General features: G+C 44.3%; 2 protein-coding genes across 6 annotated transcripts in view; one reads left to right on the forward strand and one right to left on the reverse strand.

The window, feature by feature from the left end:
- Positions 1–18,752, forward strand: part of PC (pyruvate carboxylase) — a 1,082,342-nt gene that overhangs the window by 982,018 nt on the left and 81,572 nt on the right. The gene's annotated exons all lie outside the window — the stretch shown is intronic.
- LRFN4 (leucine rich repeat and fibronectin type III domain containing 4) overlaps positions 1–18,752 on the reverse strand; it is a 36,386-nt gene that overhangs the window by 12,845 nt on the left and 4,789 nt on the right. Inside the window, exon 2 of the mRNA XM_063945162.1 lies at positions 14,134–15,535. Coding sequence (XP_063801232.1) covers positions 14,134–15,515 — 1,382 coding nt within the window. The 5' untranslated portion in view covers positions 15,516–15,535. The remainder of the gene's footprint in view (positions 1–14,133; positions 15,536–18,752) is intronic.

The raw sequence follows: 18,752 nt of genomic DNA on the forward strand, positions 1-18,752 counted from the left end.
GGTTACCTTCCATGTAAGGTATTTTAATTCTACCGATTTTAACGGCTCAAACCAATGAGATTTGAGAAAATTTAGAACCACGTTCAAATCCCACGGTGCCACTGGAGGCACTATTGGGGGTTGTATATGTAGTACACCTTTGACAAAAGTTTGTACTTCAGGCACTGACGCCAATTCCTTCTGGAAGAAAATTGATAAGGCCGAAATTTGAACTTTAATAGACCCCAATTTTAGGCCCATAGACAATCCTGCTTGCAGGAAATGTAAGAATCGACCCAATTGAAATTCTTCCGTTGGAGCCTTCTTGGCCTCACACCACGCAACATATTTTCGCCAAATGCGGTGATAATGTTGTACAGTCACTTCCTTCCTAGCCTTAATCAAGGTAGGAATAACTTCCTCTGGAATGCCCTTTTCTTTTAGAATCCGGCGTTCAACCGCCATGCCGTCAAACGCAGACGCGGTAAGTCTTGGAACATACAAGGTCCCTGCTGAAGCAGATCCCTTCTCAGAGGTAGAGGCCACGGATCCTCCGTGAGCATCTCTTGAAGTTCCGGATACCAAGTTCTCCTTGGCCAGTCCGGAGCCACCAGTATCGTTCTTACTCCTCTTTTCCGTATAATTCTCAGCACCTTTGGTATGAGAGGCAGAGGAGGGAACACATACACTGATTGGTACACCCACGGTGTTACCAGAGCGTCCACAGCTATTGCCTGAGGGTCTCTTGACCTGGCGCAATACCTGTCCAATTTTTTGTTGAGACGAGACGCCATCATGTCTACCTTTGGTTTTTCCCAACGGTTCACAATCATGTGGAAAACTTCTGGATGAAGTCCCCACTCTCCCGGGTGAAGGTCGTGTCTGCTGAGGAAATCTGCTTCCCAGTTGTCCACTCCCGGGATGAACACTGCTGACAGTGCTATGACATGATTCTCCGCCCAGCGCAGAATCCTTGCCGCTTCTGCCATTGCACTCCTGCTTCTCGTGCCGCCTTGTCGGTTTACGTGGGCGACTGCCGTGATGTTGTCGGACTGGATCAACACCGGCTGACCCTGAAGCAGCGGTTTTGCCAGACTTAGAGCATTGTAGATCGCTCTTAGCTCCAGTATATTTATGTGAAGAGACGTCTCCAGGCTTGACCACACGCCCTGGAAGTTTCTTCCCTTTGTGACTGCTCCCCAACCTCGTAGGCTGGCATCCGTAGTCACCAGGACCCAGTCCTGTATGCCGAATCTGCGGCCCACTAACAGATGGGCAGTTTGCAGCCACCACAGGAGAGACAACCTTGTTCTTGGTGACAGTGCTATTCGCTGATGCATGTGCAGATGCGATCCGGACCATTTGTCCAGCAGATCCCACTGAAATGTCCGTGCATGGAATCTGCCGAATGGAATCGCTTCGTACGAAGCCACCATCTTTCCCAGGACTCTTGTGCATTGATGTACTGACACCGTTCCTGGTTTTAGGAGGTTCCTGACAAGTTCGGATAACTCCCTTGCTTTTTCCTCCGGGAGAAACACCTTTTTCTGAACAGTGTCCAGAATCATTCCCAGGAACAGCAGACGAGTTGTCGGGGTCAATTGAGATTTTGGAAGATTCAGAATCCACCCGTGTTGCTGGAGCACTACCTGGGTTAGTGCTACACCGACTTCCAGCTGTTCTCTGGACTTTGCCCTTATCAGGAGATCGTCCAAGTAAGGGATAATTAATACGCCTTTTCTTCGTAGAAGAACCATCATTTCGGTCATTACCTTGGTAAAGACCCGAGGGGCCGTAGACAAACCAAACGGCATCGTTTGAAACTGATAATGACAGTCTTGTATCACGAACCTGAGATACCCTTGGTGTGAGGGGTAAATTGGGACATGCAGATAAGCATCCTTTATGTCCAGGGACACCAAGAAGTCCCCGTCTTCCAGATTCGCTATCACTGCTCTGAGTGACTCCATTTTGAACTTGAATTTCTGTATGTACAGGTTCAAGGATTTCAGATTTAGAATAGGTCTTACCGAACCGTCCGGCTTCGGTACCACAAATAGTGTGGAATAATACCCCTTTCCCTGTTGTAGGAGGGGTACCTTGACTATCACCTGCTGAGAATACAGCTTGTGAATGGCTTCCAAAACCGACGTCCTTTCTGAGGGAGACGTTGGTAAAGCAGACTTTAGGAACCGGCGAGGTGGAAACCTTTCGAACTCCAGCATGTAACCCTGAGATATTATCTGCAGGACCCACGGGTCCACTTGTGAGTGAGCCCATTGATTGCTGAAAATCTTGAGTCGACCCCCCACCGTTCCTGGGTCCGCTTGTAAAGCCCCAGCGTCATGCTGATGGCTTTGTAGAAGCCGGGGCGGGCTTCTGTTCCTGGGCAGGGGCTGCGTGCTGCCCTTTCTTACCCTTTCCTCTGCCTCTCGGCAGATAAGACTGTCCTTTTGGTCGCTTTTTATAGGAGCGAAAGGACTGCGGCTGAAAAGACGGTGTCTTTTTCTGTTGTGAAGGGGTCTGAGGTAAAAAGGTGGATTTGCCGGCAGTTGCCGTGGTCACCAGGTCCGAAAGACCGACCCCAAACAATTCCTCTCCTTTATATGGCAATACTTCCATATGCCTCTTGGAATCCGCATCACCTGACCACTGTCGCGTCCATAAACTTCTTCTAGCAGATATGGACATCGCGCTTACTCTTGATGCTAGAGTACAAACATCCCTCTGAGCATCTCGCATATAAAGAAAAGCATCCTTTAATTGCTCTAGAGTCAATAAAATACTGTCCCTATCCAGGGTCTCAATATTTTCAGTCAGAGAATCCAACCACACTACCCCAGCACTGCACATCCAGGCTGAGGCTATTGCCGGTCGCAGTATAACACCCGTATGTGTGTATATACTCTTCAGTGTAGTTTCCAGCCTCCTATCTGCTGGATCCTTGAGGGCGGCCGTATCAGGAGACGGCAACGCCACTTGCTTTGATAAACGTGTGAGCGCCTTATCCACCTTAGGGGGTGATTCCCAGCGCGCCCTAACCTCTGGTGGGAAAGGGTATAATGCCAACAACTTCTTTGAAATTAGCATTTTTCTATCGGGGGTAACCCACGCTTCATCACACACATCATTCAATTCCTCTGATTCTGGGAAAAATACAGGTAGTTTTTTCACCCCCCACATAATACCCCTTTTTGAGGTACCAGTAGTATCAGAGAGCTGCAAAGCCTCCTTCATTGCCGTGATCATATAACGTGTGGCCCTACTGGAAAATACGTTTACTTCCTCACCGTCGACACTAGATTCATCTGTGTCGGTACCGGTGTCGACTGACTGAGGTAAGGGACGTTTTACAGCCCCTGACGGTGTCTGAGATGCCTGAACCGGTACTAACTGGTTTGCCGGGCGTCTCATTTCGTCAACTGACTTTTGTAATGTGCTGACATTATCACGTAATTCCATAACCAAAGCCATCCATTCCGGTGTCGACTCCCTAGGGGGTGACATTACCATCATCGGCAATTGCTCTGCCTCCACACCAACTTCGTCCTCATACATGTCGACACACACGTACCGACACACACAGCAGCCACACAGTGAATGCTCTATTGAAGACAGGACCCTCCTAGCCCTTTGGGGAGACAGAGGGAGAGTTTGCCAGCACACACCAAAAGCGCTATACAGTATATAACAACCCTAGAAGGTGTTGTTTTTATATATGCGCTCTCAATATATATTTATATCGCCAATTTATGCCCCCCCTCTCTTTGTTACCCTGTTTCTGTAGTGCAGTGCAGGGGAGAGTCGTGGGAGCCTTCCTCACCAGCGGAGCCGTGCAGGAAAATGGCGCCGAGTGCTGAGGAGAATAAGCTCCGCCCCTTTTCCGGCGGGCTTTTCTCCCGGTTTTTCTAATAAACTGGCCTGGGTTAAATACATACATATAGCCTTAATGGCTATATGTGATGTATTTATTTGCCTCTAAGGTACTCTATATTGTTGCCCAGGGCGCCCCCAGCAGCGCCCTGCACCCTCCGTGACCGAGATCCGTGAGCTGTGTAGCAACAATGGCGCACAGCTGCAGTGCTGTGCGCTACCTCTATGAAGACTGAAGTCTTCTGCCGCCTGTTTCCGGACCTCCGTTCTGCCGTTCTTCAGCGTCTGTAAGGGGGATCGGCGGCGCGGCTCCGGGACGAACCCCAGGCTGACCTGTGTTCCGACTCCCTCTGGAGCTCAGTGTCCAGTAGCCTAAGACTTCAATCCTCCTGCAGGCAGGTGAGTTGCAAGTCTCTCCCCTAAGTCCCTCGTTGCAGTGCTCCTGTCGCCAGCAGGAGACACTGATTAGAAACCTAAAAAAAACTTTTCTAACTAGCTCTTTAAGAGAGCCACCTAGATTGCACCCTCTCGGACGGGCACAAAAACCTAACTGAGGCTTGGAGGAGGGTCATAGGGGGAGGAGCCAGTACGCACCATGTGACCTAAAAGCTTTTTTAGATGTGCCCTGTCTCCTGCGGAGCCCGCTATTCCCCATGGTCCTGACGGAGTCCCCAGCATCCACTAGGACGTTAGAGAAAAGGGAATAACACTTATATAAGGTTATCCCTGTATATATATATAGCGCTGGGTGTGTGCTGGCAGACTCTCCCTCTGTCTCTCCAAAGGGCTAAGTGGGGTCCTGTCCTCTATCAGAGCATTCCCGGTGTGTGTGCTGTGTGTCGGTACGCGTGTGTCGACATGTATGAGGAGGAAATTGATGTGGAGGCGGAGCAGTTGCCTGTGTTGGTGATGTCACCCCCTAGGGAGTCGACACCTGACTGGATGATTGTATTTGAACAATTAAGTGATAATGTCAGCAATTTGCAAAAAACTGTTGACGACATGAGACAGCCGGCAAATCAATTAGTGCCTGTCCAGGCGTCTCAGACACCGTCAGGGGCGCTAAAACGCCCGTTACCCTAGTGGGTCGACACAGACCCTGACACAGATACTGAGTCTAGTGTCGACGGTGACGAGACAAACGTAATGTCCAGTAGGGCCACACGTTACATGATCACGGCAATGAAAGAGGCATTGAACCTTTCTGACACTACAAGTACCACAAAGAAGGGTATTATGTGGGGTGTGAAAAAACTACCAATAGTTTTTCCTGAGTCAGAGGAAATAAATGAGGTGTGTGATAAAGCGTGGGTTTCCCCCGATAAAAAACAGCTAATTTCTAATAAATTATTAGCATTATATCCCTTCCCGCCAGAGGTTAGGGCGCGTTGGGAAACACCCCCTAGGGTAGATAAGGCGCTCACACGTTTATCTAAACAAGTAGCGTTACCGTCTCCTGATACGGCCACCCTCAAAGAACCAGCTGATAGAAGGCTGGAAAATATCCTAAAAAGTATATACACACATACTGGTGTTATACTGCGACCAGCAATCGCCTGAGCCTGGATGTGCAGTGCTGGAGTCGCATGGTCGGATTCCCTGACTGAGAATATTGATACCCTGGATAGGGACAATATTTTGTTAACTATAGAACATTTAAAGGATGCATTGCTATATATGCGTGATGCACAGAGGGATATTTGCACCCTGGCATCAAGAGTAAGTGCTATGTCCATCTCTGCCAGAAGAGCGTTATGGACGCGACAGTGGTCAGGGGATGCGGATTCCAAACGGCACATGGAAGTATTGCCGTATAAAGGGGAGGAGTTATTTGGGGCTGGTCTATCGGACCTGGTGGCCACGGCAACGGCTGGGAAATCCACCTTTTTACCCCAGGTCACTTCACATCAGCAGAAAAAGACACCGTCTTTTCAAACTCAGTCCTTTCGTTCCCATAAGTACAAGCGAGCAAAAGGCCACTCCTTTCTGCCCCGGGGCAGAGGAAGAGGAAAAAGACTGCACCGTGCAGCCGCTTCCCAGGAGCAGAAGCCCTCCCCTGCTTCTGCCAAGTCTTCAGCATGACGCTGGGGCTTTACAAGCAGACTCAGATATGGTGGGGGCCCGTCTCAAGAATTTCAACGCGCAGTGGGCTCACTCGCAAGTGGATCCCTGGATTCTACAGGTAGTATCGCAGGGGTACAAACTGGAATTCGAGGCGTTTCCCCCTCGTCGGTTCCTGAAGTCTGCTTTACCAAAGTCTCCCTCCGACAGGGAGGCAGTTTTGGAAGCCATTCACAAGCTGTATTCCCAGCAGGTGATAATCAAGGTACCCCTCCTGCAACAGGGAAAGGGGTATTATTCCACGCTGTTTGTGGTACCGAGGCCGGACGGCTCGGTGAGACCAATTTTAAATCTGAAATCCTTGAACACTTACATAAAAAGGTTCAATTTCAAGATGGAGTCACTCAGAGCAGTGATAGCGAACCTGGAAGAAGGGGACTATATGGTGTCTCTGGACATCAAAGATGCTTATCTCCACGTCCCAATATACCCTTCTCACCAAGGGTACCTCAGGTTTGTAGTACAAAACTGTCATTATCAGTTTCAGACGCTGCCGTTTGGATTGTCCACGGCACCTCGGGTCTTTACCAAGGTAATGGCCGAAATGATGATTCTTCTACGAAGAAAAGGCATTTTAATTATCCCTTACTTGGACGATCTCCTGATAAGGGCAAGATCCAGGGAACAGTTAGAAGTCGGAGTAGCACTATCTCAGGTAGTGTTACGTCAGCACGGGTGGATTCTAAATATTCCAAAATCGCAGCTGATTCCAACGACACGTCTACTGTTTCTAGAAATGATTCTGGACACAGTCCAGAAGAAGGTGTTTCTCCCGGAGGAGAAGGCCAGGGAGTTATCCGAGCTAGTCAGGAACCTCCTAAAACCAGGCCAGGTCTCAGTGCATCAGTGCACGAGGGTCCTGGGAAAAATGGTGGCTTCCTACGAAGCGTTTCCATTCGGAAGATTCCATGCAAGAACGTTTCAGTGGGATCTACTGGACAAATGGTCCGGATCGCATCTGCAGATGCATCAGCGGATAACCCTGTCGCCAAGGACAAGGGTGTCTCTCCTGTGGTGGCTGCAGAGTGCTCATCTACTAGAGGGCCGCAGATTTGGCATTCAGGATTGGATCCTGGTAACCACGGATGCCAGCCTGAGAGGCTGGGGAGCAGTCACACAGGGAAGGAATTTCCAGGGCTTGTGGTCAAGCATGGAAACATCTCTTCATATAAACATTCTGGAACTAAGGGCCATTTACAATGCCCTAAGTCAAGCAAAACCTCTGCTTCAGGGTCAGGCGGTGTTGATCCAATCGGACAACATCACGTCAGTCGCCCACGTAAACAGACAGGGCGGCACGAGAAGCAGGAGGGCAATGGCAGAAGCTGCAAGGATTCTTCGCTGGGCGGAAAATCATGTGATAGCACTGTCAGCAGTGTTCATTCCGGGAGTGGACAACTGGGAAGCAGACTTCCTCAGCAGACACGACCTTCACCCGGGAGAGTGGGGACTTCACCCAGAAGTCTTCCACCTGATTGTAAACCGTTGGGAAAAACCAAAGGTGGACATGATGGCGTCACGTCTAAACAAAAAACTGGACAGATATTGCGCCAGGTCAAGGGACCCTCAGGCAATAGCAGTGGACGCTCTGGTAACGCCGTGGGTGTACCAGTCAGTGTATGTGTTCCCTCCTCTGCCTCTCATACCAAAAGTACTGAGAATCATAAGAAGGAGAGGAGTAAGAACTATACTCGTGGTTCCGGATTGGCCAAGAAGGACTTGGTACCCGGAACTTCAAGAGATGCTCACGGACGAACCGTGGCCTCTACCTCTAAGAAAGGACCTGCTACTGCAGGGGCCTTGTCTGTTCCAAGACTTACCGCGGCTGCGTTTGACGGCATGGCGGTTGAACGCCGGATCCTGAGGGAAAAAGGCATTCCAGAAGAAGTCATCCCTACTCTGGTCAAAGCCAGGAAGGACGTAACCGCAAAACATTATCACCGCATTTGGCGTAAATATGTTGCGTGGTGTGAGGCCAAGAAGGCCCCTACAGAGGAATTTCAACTGGGTCGTTTCCTTCATTTCCTGCAAACAGGACTGTCTATGGGCCTAAAATTAGGGTCCATTAAGGTTCAAATTTCGGCCCTGTCGATTTTCTTCCAGAAAGAACTGGCTTCAGTACCTGAAGTTCAGACATTTGTAAAAGGGGTGCTGCACATACAGCCTCCTTTTGTGCCTCCAGTGGCACCTTGGGATCTCAATGTTGTGTTGAGTTTTCTAAAGTCACATTGGTTTGAACCACTTTCCACTGTGGACTTAAAATATCTCACATGGAAGGTGTCGATGCTGTTAGCCTTGGCTTCAGCCAGGCGTGTGTCAGAATTGGCGGCTTTATCATATAAAAGCCCTTACTTAATTTTTCATTCTGACAGGGCGGAATTGAGGACTCGTCCTCAATTTCTACCTAAGGTGGTTTCTGCATTTCACATGAACCAACCTATTGTGGTACCTGCGGCTACCAGGGACTTAGAGGACTCTAAGTTGCTTGACGTTGTCAGGGCCTTGAAAATATATGTTTCCAGGACGGCTGGAGTCAGAAAATCTGTCTCGCTGTTTATCCTGTATGCACCCAACAAGCTGGGTGCTCCTGCTTCAAAGCAGACGATTGCTCGTTGGATTTGTAGTACAATTCAGCTTGCACATTCTGTGGCAGGATTGCCACAGCCAAAATCAGTAAAAGCCCATTCCACAAGGAAAGTGGGCTCATCTTGGGCGGCTGCCCGAGGGGTCTCGGCTTTACAACTTTGCCGAGCAGCTACTTGGTCAGGGGCAAACACGTTTGCTAAATTCTACAAATTTGATACCCTGGCTGAGGAGGACCTGGAGTTCTCTCATTCGGTGCTGCAGAATCATCCGCACTCTCCCGCCCGTTTGGGAGCTTTGGTATAATCCCCATGGTCCTTACGGAGTCCCAGCATCCACTAGGACGTCAGAGAAAATAAGATTTTACTTACCGATAAATCTATTTCTCGTAGTCCGTAGTGGATGCTGGGCGCCCATCCCTAGTGCGGATTGTCTGCAATACTTGTATATAGTTATTGTTACAAAAATTCGGGTTATTATTGTTGTGAGCCATCTTTTCAGAGGCTCCTTTGCGTTTATCATACTGTTAACTGGGTTCAGATCACGAGTTGTACGGTGTGATTGGTGTGGCTGGTATGAGTCTTACCCGGGATTCAATATCCTTCCTTATTATGTACGCTCGTCCGGGCACAGTATCCTAACTGAGGCTTGGAGGAGGGTCATAGGGGGAGGAGCCAGTGCACACCACCTGATCCTTAAGCTTTTATTTTGTGCCCTGTCTCCTGCGGAGCCGCTATTCCCCATGGTCCTTACGGAGTCCCAGCATCCACTACGGACTACGAGAAATAGATTTATCGGTAAGTAAAATCTTATTTTCTGCAGTGACGACGTCTGCTGTATGCAGAGAGGGGGGGGTCCGGGAAGGGGATGGGAAAGAGTAATATTGGTGCTTTGGATACGGCAGTAACCTTCAAGTATATAGGAACACCCTCAGATGGGTGTGCTGGTGCTCCACTTCTAGAGGTGGCGTCCCACCTAAGTAGTGGAATGGTATCCTTGATTGAAATGTGGATAGTCCAGAGCCAATAGCAATAATGATAAGTAGAATGTCTTATTGATAAGAATTGAGTCCAGTAGATGAGGCGTGGGGTACCCCTGAGTGACCACTTGCAGTGCGGGGACTGGGACAGAGCTAGTGCTCAAGGTAATGAGGACTCCGGACAAACCGTGTCCCCTTTATGTCCTGATCTACCCCGATGTCGCTCTAGTGAGCGCACCGCGGTTCTCTGGACGACAGGGGATTAGTTGTTTGTCTTGGAGAGAGAGAAGGACACTGCTTCTAGCCCTATAGGGCTATCCGCTTTGCCTTTTCCTCTCCTACAGAGTCCCTTACCTGATCGCTGCTGCTCTGTCTTCTTTCCCTCCGCCCGCGGTCTCCTCCGATGTCTCTGCTTCAGCTGCGTCCGGCGTCCTCCCTCACTTCCGGGTTGTCCCGATCACGTGACCACAGTGAGGTCTCGATGATTATCGTCTCTCTCCACGTACTTTCCTCCTCCTCTTACTCTTTAGTGTGCGGCTCTGATATGAATGTCCTTGGCTTATTGTGATTGTTTTGATGATGCTGCTCCAACGCGTATCGGCCAGTGTTGTGAGTCCGAGGACTCCCTGACGAAGGCCATCACTTTTTCTTATTAGTTACTGTGTATTGGTATTGTTTATTTATTGTCAGCACCACAATAGAAAACATCACCTGTTCAGAGTGCATTAATTATCCGTCATTAACCATATAATTGTAACGGGCGCACTTGTGAAATTTCTTGTATCACTGTTATTTATGTGGAGTTTCTAGAGGTAGTCCAATAACAAGTTGCTGCCCAAACGCACCCGAATATCCACACGCACGAGCGCCAGATACTCCGATTGTTCACTTAAAATCTCCCATCACTACTATGTCTCCTACTCCTGCTGCTCTTTCAATTTGCTTCAGTAACAATTCCTTATCAGACACATTAATACCAGGCGGCCTATAGCATACACCCAATACTAACTTTTTTTATTCCTTTACCCCCGCATGCAATTTCTACCCATAACGTCTCAACAGTGTCTGCATTCCTCTTCTGAATATCTTCCCGTATATCAGTTTTTAAAAACGGCTTTACGTAAAGACATACCCCTCCACCCCATTTATTTAATGTCTCTCCTGAATAGCGTATAACCCTTTAGATTGACTGTCCAATCATGAGATTCGTCCCACCAAGTTTCAATAATGCCTATATTATCATACTGTTTGCTTGCTGCAAGTGTTTCTAGTTCACCCTTTTTACCTGTAAGGCTTCTAGCATTTACAAACATACAATTAAGATAAGTATTTCCCCATGTGCTAGGGACATCATTCACTTTATGCAGCATCGATGACCCGTAATCGTTATTAGTTAGTGTTTTGCTAAAACCTTTTATAGTACCCATATTAATACCCTTACCGGCTGCTTTCTCCATCCCCACTATTCCTCCCCCATTTCGTATACTACCGCCATCCCTTCTAATCTCAGTGCATGACCCGTAGTTTCTAGCTAAGCCTTCCCCCAGGCTCCTAGGGGGGAGGGCTTAGTTGTAGTACCGCAGGGCTCAGTCTTATGCCCTCTGCTTTTCTCAATCTATACTACATCTCTTTGACAAACTTGTCGGCTCTTTTGGATTCCAGTATCATCTGTACGTGGATGATACTCAAATCTAACTATCCTCCCCAGATTTGTCACCATCTGTATTGATGTGCGTTACTGAATGCTGTTTATCTTGGATGTCTTCTCTCCACCTCAAACTTAACATTTCCAAAACAGAATTAATTGTATTTCTACCAGCCAATAGTACAGTAGTTACAAACCTGATACTGCTATCACTGTTAATAATTCGACAATCAACTCTACCATAGTAAACTGTCCTTTGTTGCCCATATTCAGTATGTCTCAAAATCATGTTACATACATCTAAAAAACATATCCAAAATACTACCATATATTACACAAGATACTGCAAACACTGTAATCCATGCTCTCATCATCTCCAGGATTGATTATTGCTAATGTCTCCTTTCTGCTCTTACCAAAAACAGACTCTCCACTACAATCTATTCTGAATGCTGCTGCGAGGCTAATCTTCCTTGCTAAACATTCATTGTTTTCTGATCCACTCTGTCAGTCCCTCCATTGGTTACCTGTTTTCTACTGTATACAATATGCAATACATTTACACACAAGGCTATTAACCAAACTACACCAACATGCTTCTCTTCGCTTATCTCAAAATATCTCCCAACCCAACCTTTCTGCTCTGCACAAGATCTGTGTCCCTCATCCACACATTGGGGGTTATTCCGAGTTGTTCGCTCGGTAATTTTCTTCGCATCGCAGCGATTTTCCGCTAACTGCGCATGCGCAATGTTCGCACTGCGGCTGCGCCAAGTAAATTTGCTATGCAGTTACGAGGTTTTTTTCTTCGTTCTGGTGATCGTAATGTGATTGACAGGAAGTGGGTGTTTCTGGGCGGATACTGGCCGTTTTATGGGAGTGTTTGAAAAAACGCTACCGTTTCTGGGAAAAACGCGGGAGTGGCTGGAGAAACGGAGGAGTGTCTGGGCGAATGCTGGGTGTGTTTGTAACGTCAAACCAGGAACGAAACTGACTGAACTGATCGCAGTGTGGAGCTACTCAGAAACTGCTAAGTAGTGTCTATTCGCAATTCTGCTAATCTTTCGTTCGCAATTTTGATAAGCTAAGATTCACTCCCAGTAGGCGGCGGCTAAGCGTGTGCAAAGCTGCTAAAAGCAGCTTGCGAGCGAACAACTCGGAATGACCACCCTTATTCACTCCCATTCACAAGTGCAGGAATTCCCTCCCACACACAATAAGACTGTCCTCTAGTCTCCAAACCTTCAAATATTCTTTGAGAACTCCTCTTCATGCAAGGTTATCAAATTCAGGAACCTCCCACATATGTTTCATAAGCTTTCCTATCTAATTACATCCCCACTGTACAGTCCAATCATATCAATTTTTTTTCTTTCTTCACTTTCCCATCCTCCTGACCCCAGGCTAACATTGCTGTGTGACCATATTCTACACCCCAACCTTTGCAATCTGGTTAGACCATTATGCAATAAATAGCACCTATCCTTGTGTATTAATGCCTATTTCCGTATAGATTGCAAGGTTGCGAGCAGGGCCTTCCTACCTCTATAACTGTTATTACCCAGTTTTGTTTTATAACTGTTTCCAATTGTAATACACAATGGAATATGCTGCACTATACTGTATAAGAAACTGTTAATAAATAAATTACTAGCTGATGGTAAACAATGACCAAAAATAATTTGTACCATAAGGTAAAAATATGATGCCAAAAACAATACTGTTTCACCAAACCAATTGTTTATGTCTGGATAGAATTATGAACACTCTTTTTATTATCCTCTGCACACCTCTTATAGTTTGTATATTTCATTATTTTATACATTGTAAAATGTCATTATTATGTCTATAAATTTTTATGAAAATTTCAATGTTTTCAAGAGTTGATGTTCAGAGCATTTTTTCTAATGACGCTCACACATTTTTTTATTGATTTAGTGTATTTTTTATATGTATGATATTTGTTGTATACCATTGTATTGCACGGCTGAGTAACTGAATAAAAATACACAACTAGAAAATTACAGAGCAGAACAGCATCTCCCTAATACACAGATCTATTGCAACAGATGAATGAGGATATTGTAGATAAAGCAGCTTGTAAATAACAAAGGCATTGTTATGCAGCTTGTTCTGAAGGCAGTGTCCTATTAATAATAAGCAGTGAGTTAGAACACAAACTGGAAATCTGTGTGTGGAAGAAGCAGTGTTTCTAGTTACAGGCCTGTTTGAGTGCATCACCAATCTTGACATTTTTCTATCCAAGTGTATTTCACCTTTATAAGAATTACTTTACCTACTTTGTAATGTTTAAGCCTTCACCATTAAATACTTCTCTGCCATGTTTCTTTCTTTCCTTTTTATGTTAGACTTAATATTTAACCCACTAAATACACACATCAATATTTCAGTTCTGGCATCAACCTTTATTGGAAGATCTAAAGGTCATTCTTTGAACCAAATGTTAACAGTTAATACGCTGATATGTTTGCTAAAATTGTGCCTTCTGCATGTACTAACGCAGCAGTAAGACTGCTCCCCTGTCTCTTTATTGTAATGTTATTGTGGTTATTTGTGGCCAAGCTGTTAGAAGACTTTAAATTGTGTAGCTTTAGTGTAAAACTGAAAAAATAAGCTATAAATGCTCTTATTTCACTCTCACAGTCAAAAAATTGCTTTAGTTTGTGAGTGGCTGAGTGCTAAGAAAGATGCTTAATATGTTGATGGTAATTATTATGGAAATTAAAATTTGTCTTCACAAAAACTAGATTATAAAGTAAAAGTTGGCTTGTAAGCATGCCCACACACAGGATGGTTATACAAGTAAGCAAAGGGCCAGGTGCAAGTAGTGTATAAAACAAATCAAGAGGTTCTCTTGAATTTCAAGCAATGAATAATATACTTTGAGTAACACTGAATTATTTATATTACATTTATCATTTGTTTATCTTACCTGTACACCAATGTCTCATCAACTGTGCAATTGTACTGGATCTGGTACATCCACACAACATAAGCCGATCTATTCATGTGCCACCGTATCAGTGCAGAAGATGAAGTGACATCAGATACTAAAACAGCAGTTTCTGGTGTCTTTCTTTCCTCTGTCACATTGGCAGATGTCTTAGATGAAGTGGTAATGTCAGAAGACCCAGGATCCTGCCTCAGTACGCTAACTGTTCCATTGTTTCGATGTGGCAAAGGGATCATTTTTAAGTCTACTTGAGCTGTTGATTCCCCAGCAGCATTGATCGCTATACAAGTATATGCTCCATCATCCCTGATTGTTGTAACCAATATATCCAAGGTTCCATTTCGGTAGGAAGCAGTTCTGGACGAGTTGGGCATTATTTTATCATCTGGTGATACCCAATGGATAACAGGTTCTGGGTCCCCAATTGCCCGACACTTTAACGTTGCTCTCTGCCCTTCCAGAACCCAAAGCTGATGTGTATGACGAGTGATTAATGGAGGCTCACAGGTGAACTCCTCTTCCGGTATAGACCAGAAATAACGCCTAGCTAGTGGTGGAGGAGAAGCACATGTTTCCATGTCATCCTCTCTTACTAGTCGACGTAACCATAAAAGCTCACAGTTGCAGTGAAATGGGTTCCCCCCAAAATTAAGCACAATTATGGATGTATAAGGGGTAGGGCTAACAACTCCAGTCTGGGAACGGACAAAAAGGGAATCTGGAGGTAGTGTATGCAACCTGTTAGATGTCATGTCCAGTCTGGAGAGTTTGTATAGTTCAGAAAATGTGCCTTCCATTACATAGTCAATGAGATTATGGTCAAGATTGAGAGTATGTAGACTAACCATGTTTTGAATAGCTTCCCATGGAACACTAATTAAATTGTTATATGACAAATCCAGATCCTCTAAACTAAGAAGAAAATCGTCAAAAGTGGCTACTGGGATTTTCACAAGCTGGTTAGTGTTGATGATAAGATGCTGAAGGTTTAACATTCCTCTCAAAGCTTCCTCATGGATGGCAGTTAGGCGGTTGCCATCCAAATGTAATGACCTCAGGCTCTCCAGATCACCAAAGGCAAAAGGTTGAATGTTATCAATAGTGTTTCTTGACAATGTAAGGTCCACCAACCCTGTCATGTTGAGGAAATCTTCTTGTTCCACCACTCTGATAAAGTTGTCAGCCAGTCGTAGCTCCACAGTCCTGCGGTCTATGTTAGGTGGCACATAAAGGAGCCCCTTGTTGGCACAGAGTGTGCTGAGTGACTCTGAGAGGTTTTGGCAGGTACAATGGAAGGGACAAGAAATGACCATGGTCACAAGGCTTCCTACCAGCAGAACACCCCTGACAAAGCTTTCCATGGTAGACAGAGTATTTACCCCTGCAAAAAGAATGGGTATACATTGTTAAATATGTTGGTTGAACTCTTTAGTAGTACTTAAGAACATAAATCCCAAAGACAGTAATTTATACTAGGCTTTTTTCTCTTTAACGAATGGTTTACAAGAAGGTTATTTTTTCTATGTTGTACTTTGGCAGCACACGTAGTACAGGGTTATACACAGAACTTGTTGGGAATAATACTGTACTCTTTAATACAGTATATACATTTAAGACAAATATGCTGTTTGTGCATTCTAGGAATGCCATTTTGGAGGTTTGTAACATCACTTAACTAATACTAATTAACATCAAGGTTAGTTAGAAACAGATACCTGCAGATACTGTAGATCAAATTTAAGATAATTGTAATTCTGTAGAGTGCACCTATCACTATTCGGAAATAATACTATATCCTATATAATACTATATCCGTAATAGATTATTAAAATAAAAACATTAAAAATGTCTAGTTGTGTAAAATATACTATTTTTTTCTTCATATTTTATATTCGCTCTGATGTGTTGATATACCGAATTCCCTTCATTACACTAATATGGTACAGTACTACAGTATGTGAGCATGATGGATCCACTTCAATGCAGGATCATTTGTATCTTCTTTATCATTTCCCTGTTAGATGCTAAACGTGCTGTTTCCCTTAATACTGTTTTATTTAGCATGTCGTCCTTCTATCATGTACATTATGTATGATTTTAGGAGAAATCAGCACTTCAAAAGCGAACAGCCATTTGAAAAATAAATGTCTTCGTTGTCAGTGTCAGGCATTTTATCTTAGTTCAGTAGAGGCCTGCACTAACATGTCACTTTCACAGCTTTGTTCCAATATGCAGCAAGGCAGTGTCAATGTAATAAAAGGGACATCTCTTCTCGGTTCTAATGCCCCAACTTTGCTGCTGCAAAACAGAGCAGGATTTTGTCAGGTTTATTGTACATCTCTAGCTGTAGCCATAAACGAGGGTGCATTGTCACTGCAGCTACCATATGGAGTAAACGGAGATCCTCTTAAGAAGACCTTTATATAATGTTTTTCTATATATTAAATTAAATATAGAATTCATCAAAATAGAGGACACTGCAGATTTAGCATTCCACCATAAAATGGTTTTGTTTTCTTCATAAAATATCCACTTGAGAATTTCTTTAAATGCAATCTCAATACAATCCATTATACTGGAGTATTGGCATCCATTATACTGCTCACAGTGCATAAGAATAGATGATAAATGTTTCATCACCCTCTGTGCTGTTCCTGTGACTGCTAGCATCAGAATATGCTGGAATAATGGTCCTCCTCTGCTTGAGCCCTCTTGGTTAGTATTGAATTTCCATCCTGCATCTTTCTATTGCAAGATCAATTCCTTTATTTCATTCCCTCATCAAGTGGTTCTCTGCTATGTGACTCTAGCCTACAGACATGAACTTGTTTGGTTAAGAGTAGCTTGACCTTCACCTTGATTGTAAAATGCTTCTGTCAACTAACACATTACCCCCTTTTGTAAATTATGGTTTTTATTGTTTTCTTCATTATCTAGTACAAAACTTTTCAACTTTATTACAATTATTTTTTTTTATTTTTTTTTTAAAGGTAATGTTCACAAATATTCTAGTAGGCCTCTGACAGTTTTTGAGGAGACCAATTTATTACCCTATATTCTCCCCCAAATAACTATTGTTTCTCATCACCACGTATCAGGACAATAAGAAATTATTTTTGTGCACAATCCAAAGGTTCTCTTGCATGGACAGTGGCTCTAAGAGCCCATCACCACAAAGAATATAGTAGATAGTAAAGTGATAGCTTATTTTGTTTCCTCAGGTTTGTAACTAGCTTAACTACTGTGCATGCCTGGCCATGGGTAAAAATAGACTGGCGTAGGGTGGGAATGTAGCCTGTAGGTTACAATGGCCAATGCCATCTAATGATGGCATTGGCTATAGGGGCCATGCTCCAAAAAAAGTTAAGCTATTCATACTGCAGCTTGGTAAATGTGTCAGTTTTGCAGTCCCCATAGAAAGCTATGGGAACTGCTTCTGTGTTCTCTGATCTCTGCTCTCTGTTATGCTCATAATAATTAGCCTCCATATTTAAATATTGCATAAATCCTCAGAAAATAGCAATTTTGACGTTAAAATGGCTTTAGTAAATAGATCCCTTACTATTGCACTAGCTTTTGAAGCCACTTACTGATATTGCGCACTCTGTGTAGAAGCCATTTAAACTTTCTTCATAAAACTGACCAGATATTTTAACGGAGAGTGATGTAATACATGTAGCACAACATTTGCAGTGTTATGTACAGCTTGTTTAGTCATATTTAAATGATTTCTGTTGTAAGCAACTAACTGCACTTATAACTCGTCATTAATTTTACATCGGTCAGTGGTACAAGTAATAGTACCTGTACTAAAAAAGTAAAGGGCAGTAGCATTGTGAGATTCGTGTTCATTCAAGTGTGCAAATAAGTTTACCGCTCCCTTAAGATGAAAGAAAAAATAAAATGTGCTCCTTTTTGACTATTAGCACCCACAAGCTATACTTCTATAGTAAATATACTCCACTTGGCACAAAGCTACTGCGGTCTATGCTGCTTTTTCCTCATTTCATTTGCTTTTATTTGCCTTTTTGTTCTTATTTCTACTGTACATTTCTACTTTTTTTTTTTCTGTTTCTGTAGTCTACTCATTATTTTCTCCACTATTCGTGTATGCAATTGACAGCTGTGTCACCCCTTTATCAGAGTATCTGTACAAACTTGCAGGCGGTAGTGAGATCTTTGCTGGGAGCTTAGTGTCGGGGTTAATATCAATCTGTGCCTGGATCTGTCTCTAACCTTCAACATCTCACGTCAGTGCAGCACAGATACACCCCAGGCTGTAGCTACCCTGCCGCTGAATACATGCAGCAGAGGTGTATTCCTCTCCAATCAATATGGACAGGCTGTATATATCGATTTACAACATTTTGGAGAAATTACGTAATGTGGGTCATTGTTTTTGAAATGTGTCCTCTTGTGTCTAAGCATAACCTTATTGATGAGTTGTGTTTTTGAAATGTATAGCTTAAGACGAATGAATTTGTGTAGCAGCGCCCCACCGTTGTGTATATGAAAACCTTTCATTTTATTCTGTTTCGGACATGTGAAAATTCTTGGTGTACCTTAGCACTTTGCAGTATAACACCTACAGTATGTGT

Source organism: Pseudophryne corroboree, chromosome 11 (assembly GCF_028390025.1).
Source record: "Pseudophryne corroboree isolate aPseCor3 chromosome 11, aPseCor3.hap2, whole genome shotgun sequence".
In the NCBI taxonomy this organism is placed as follows: Eukaryota; Metazoa; Chordata; class Amphibia; order Anura; family Myobatrachidae; genus Pseudophryne; species Pseudophryne corroboree.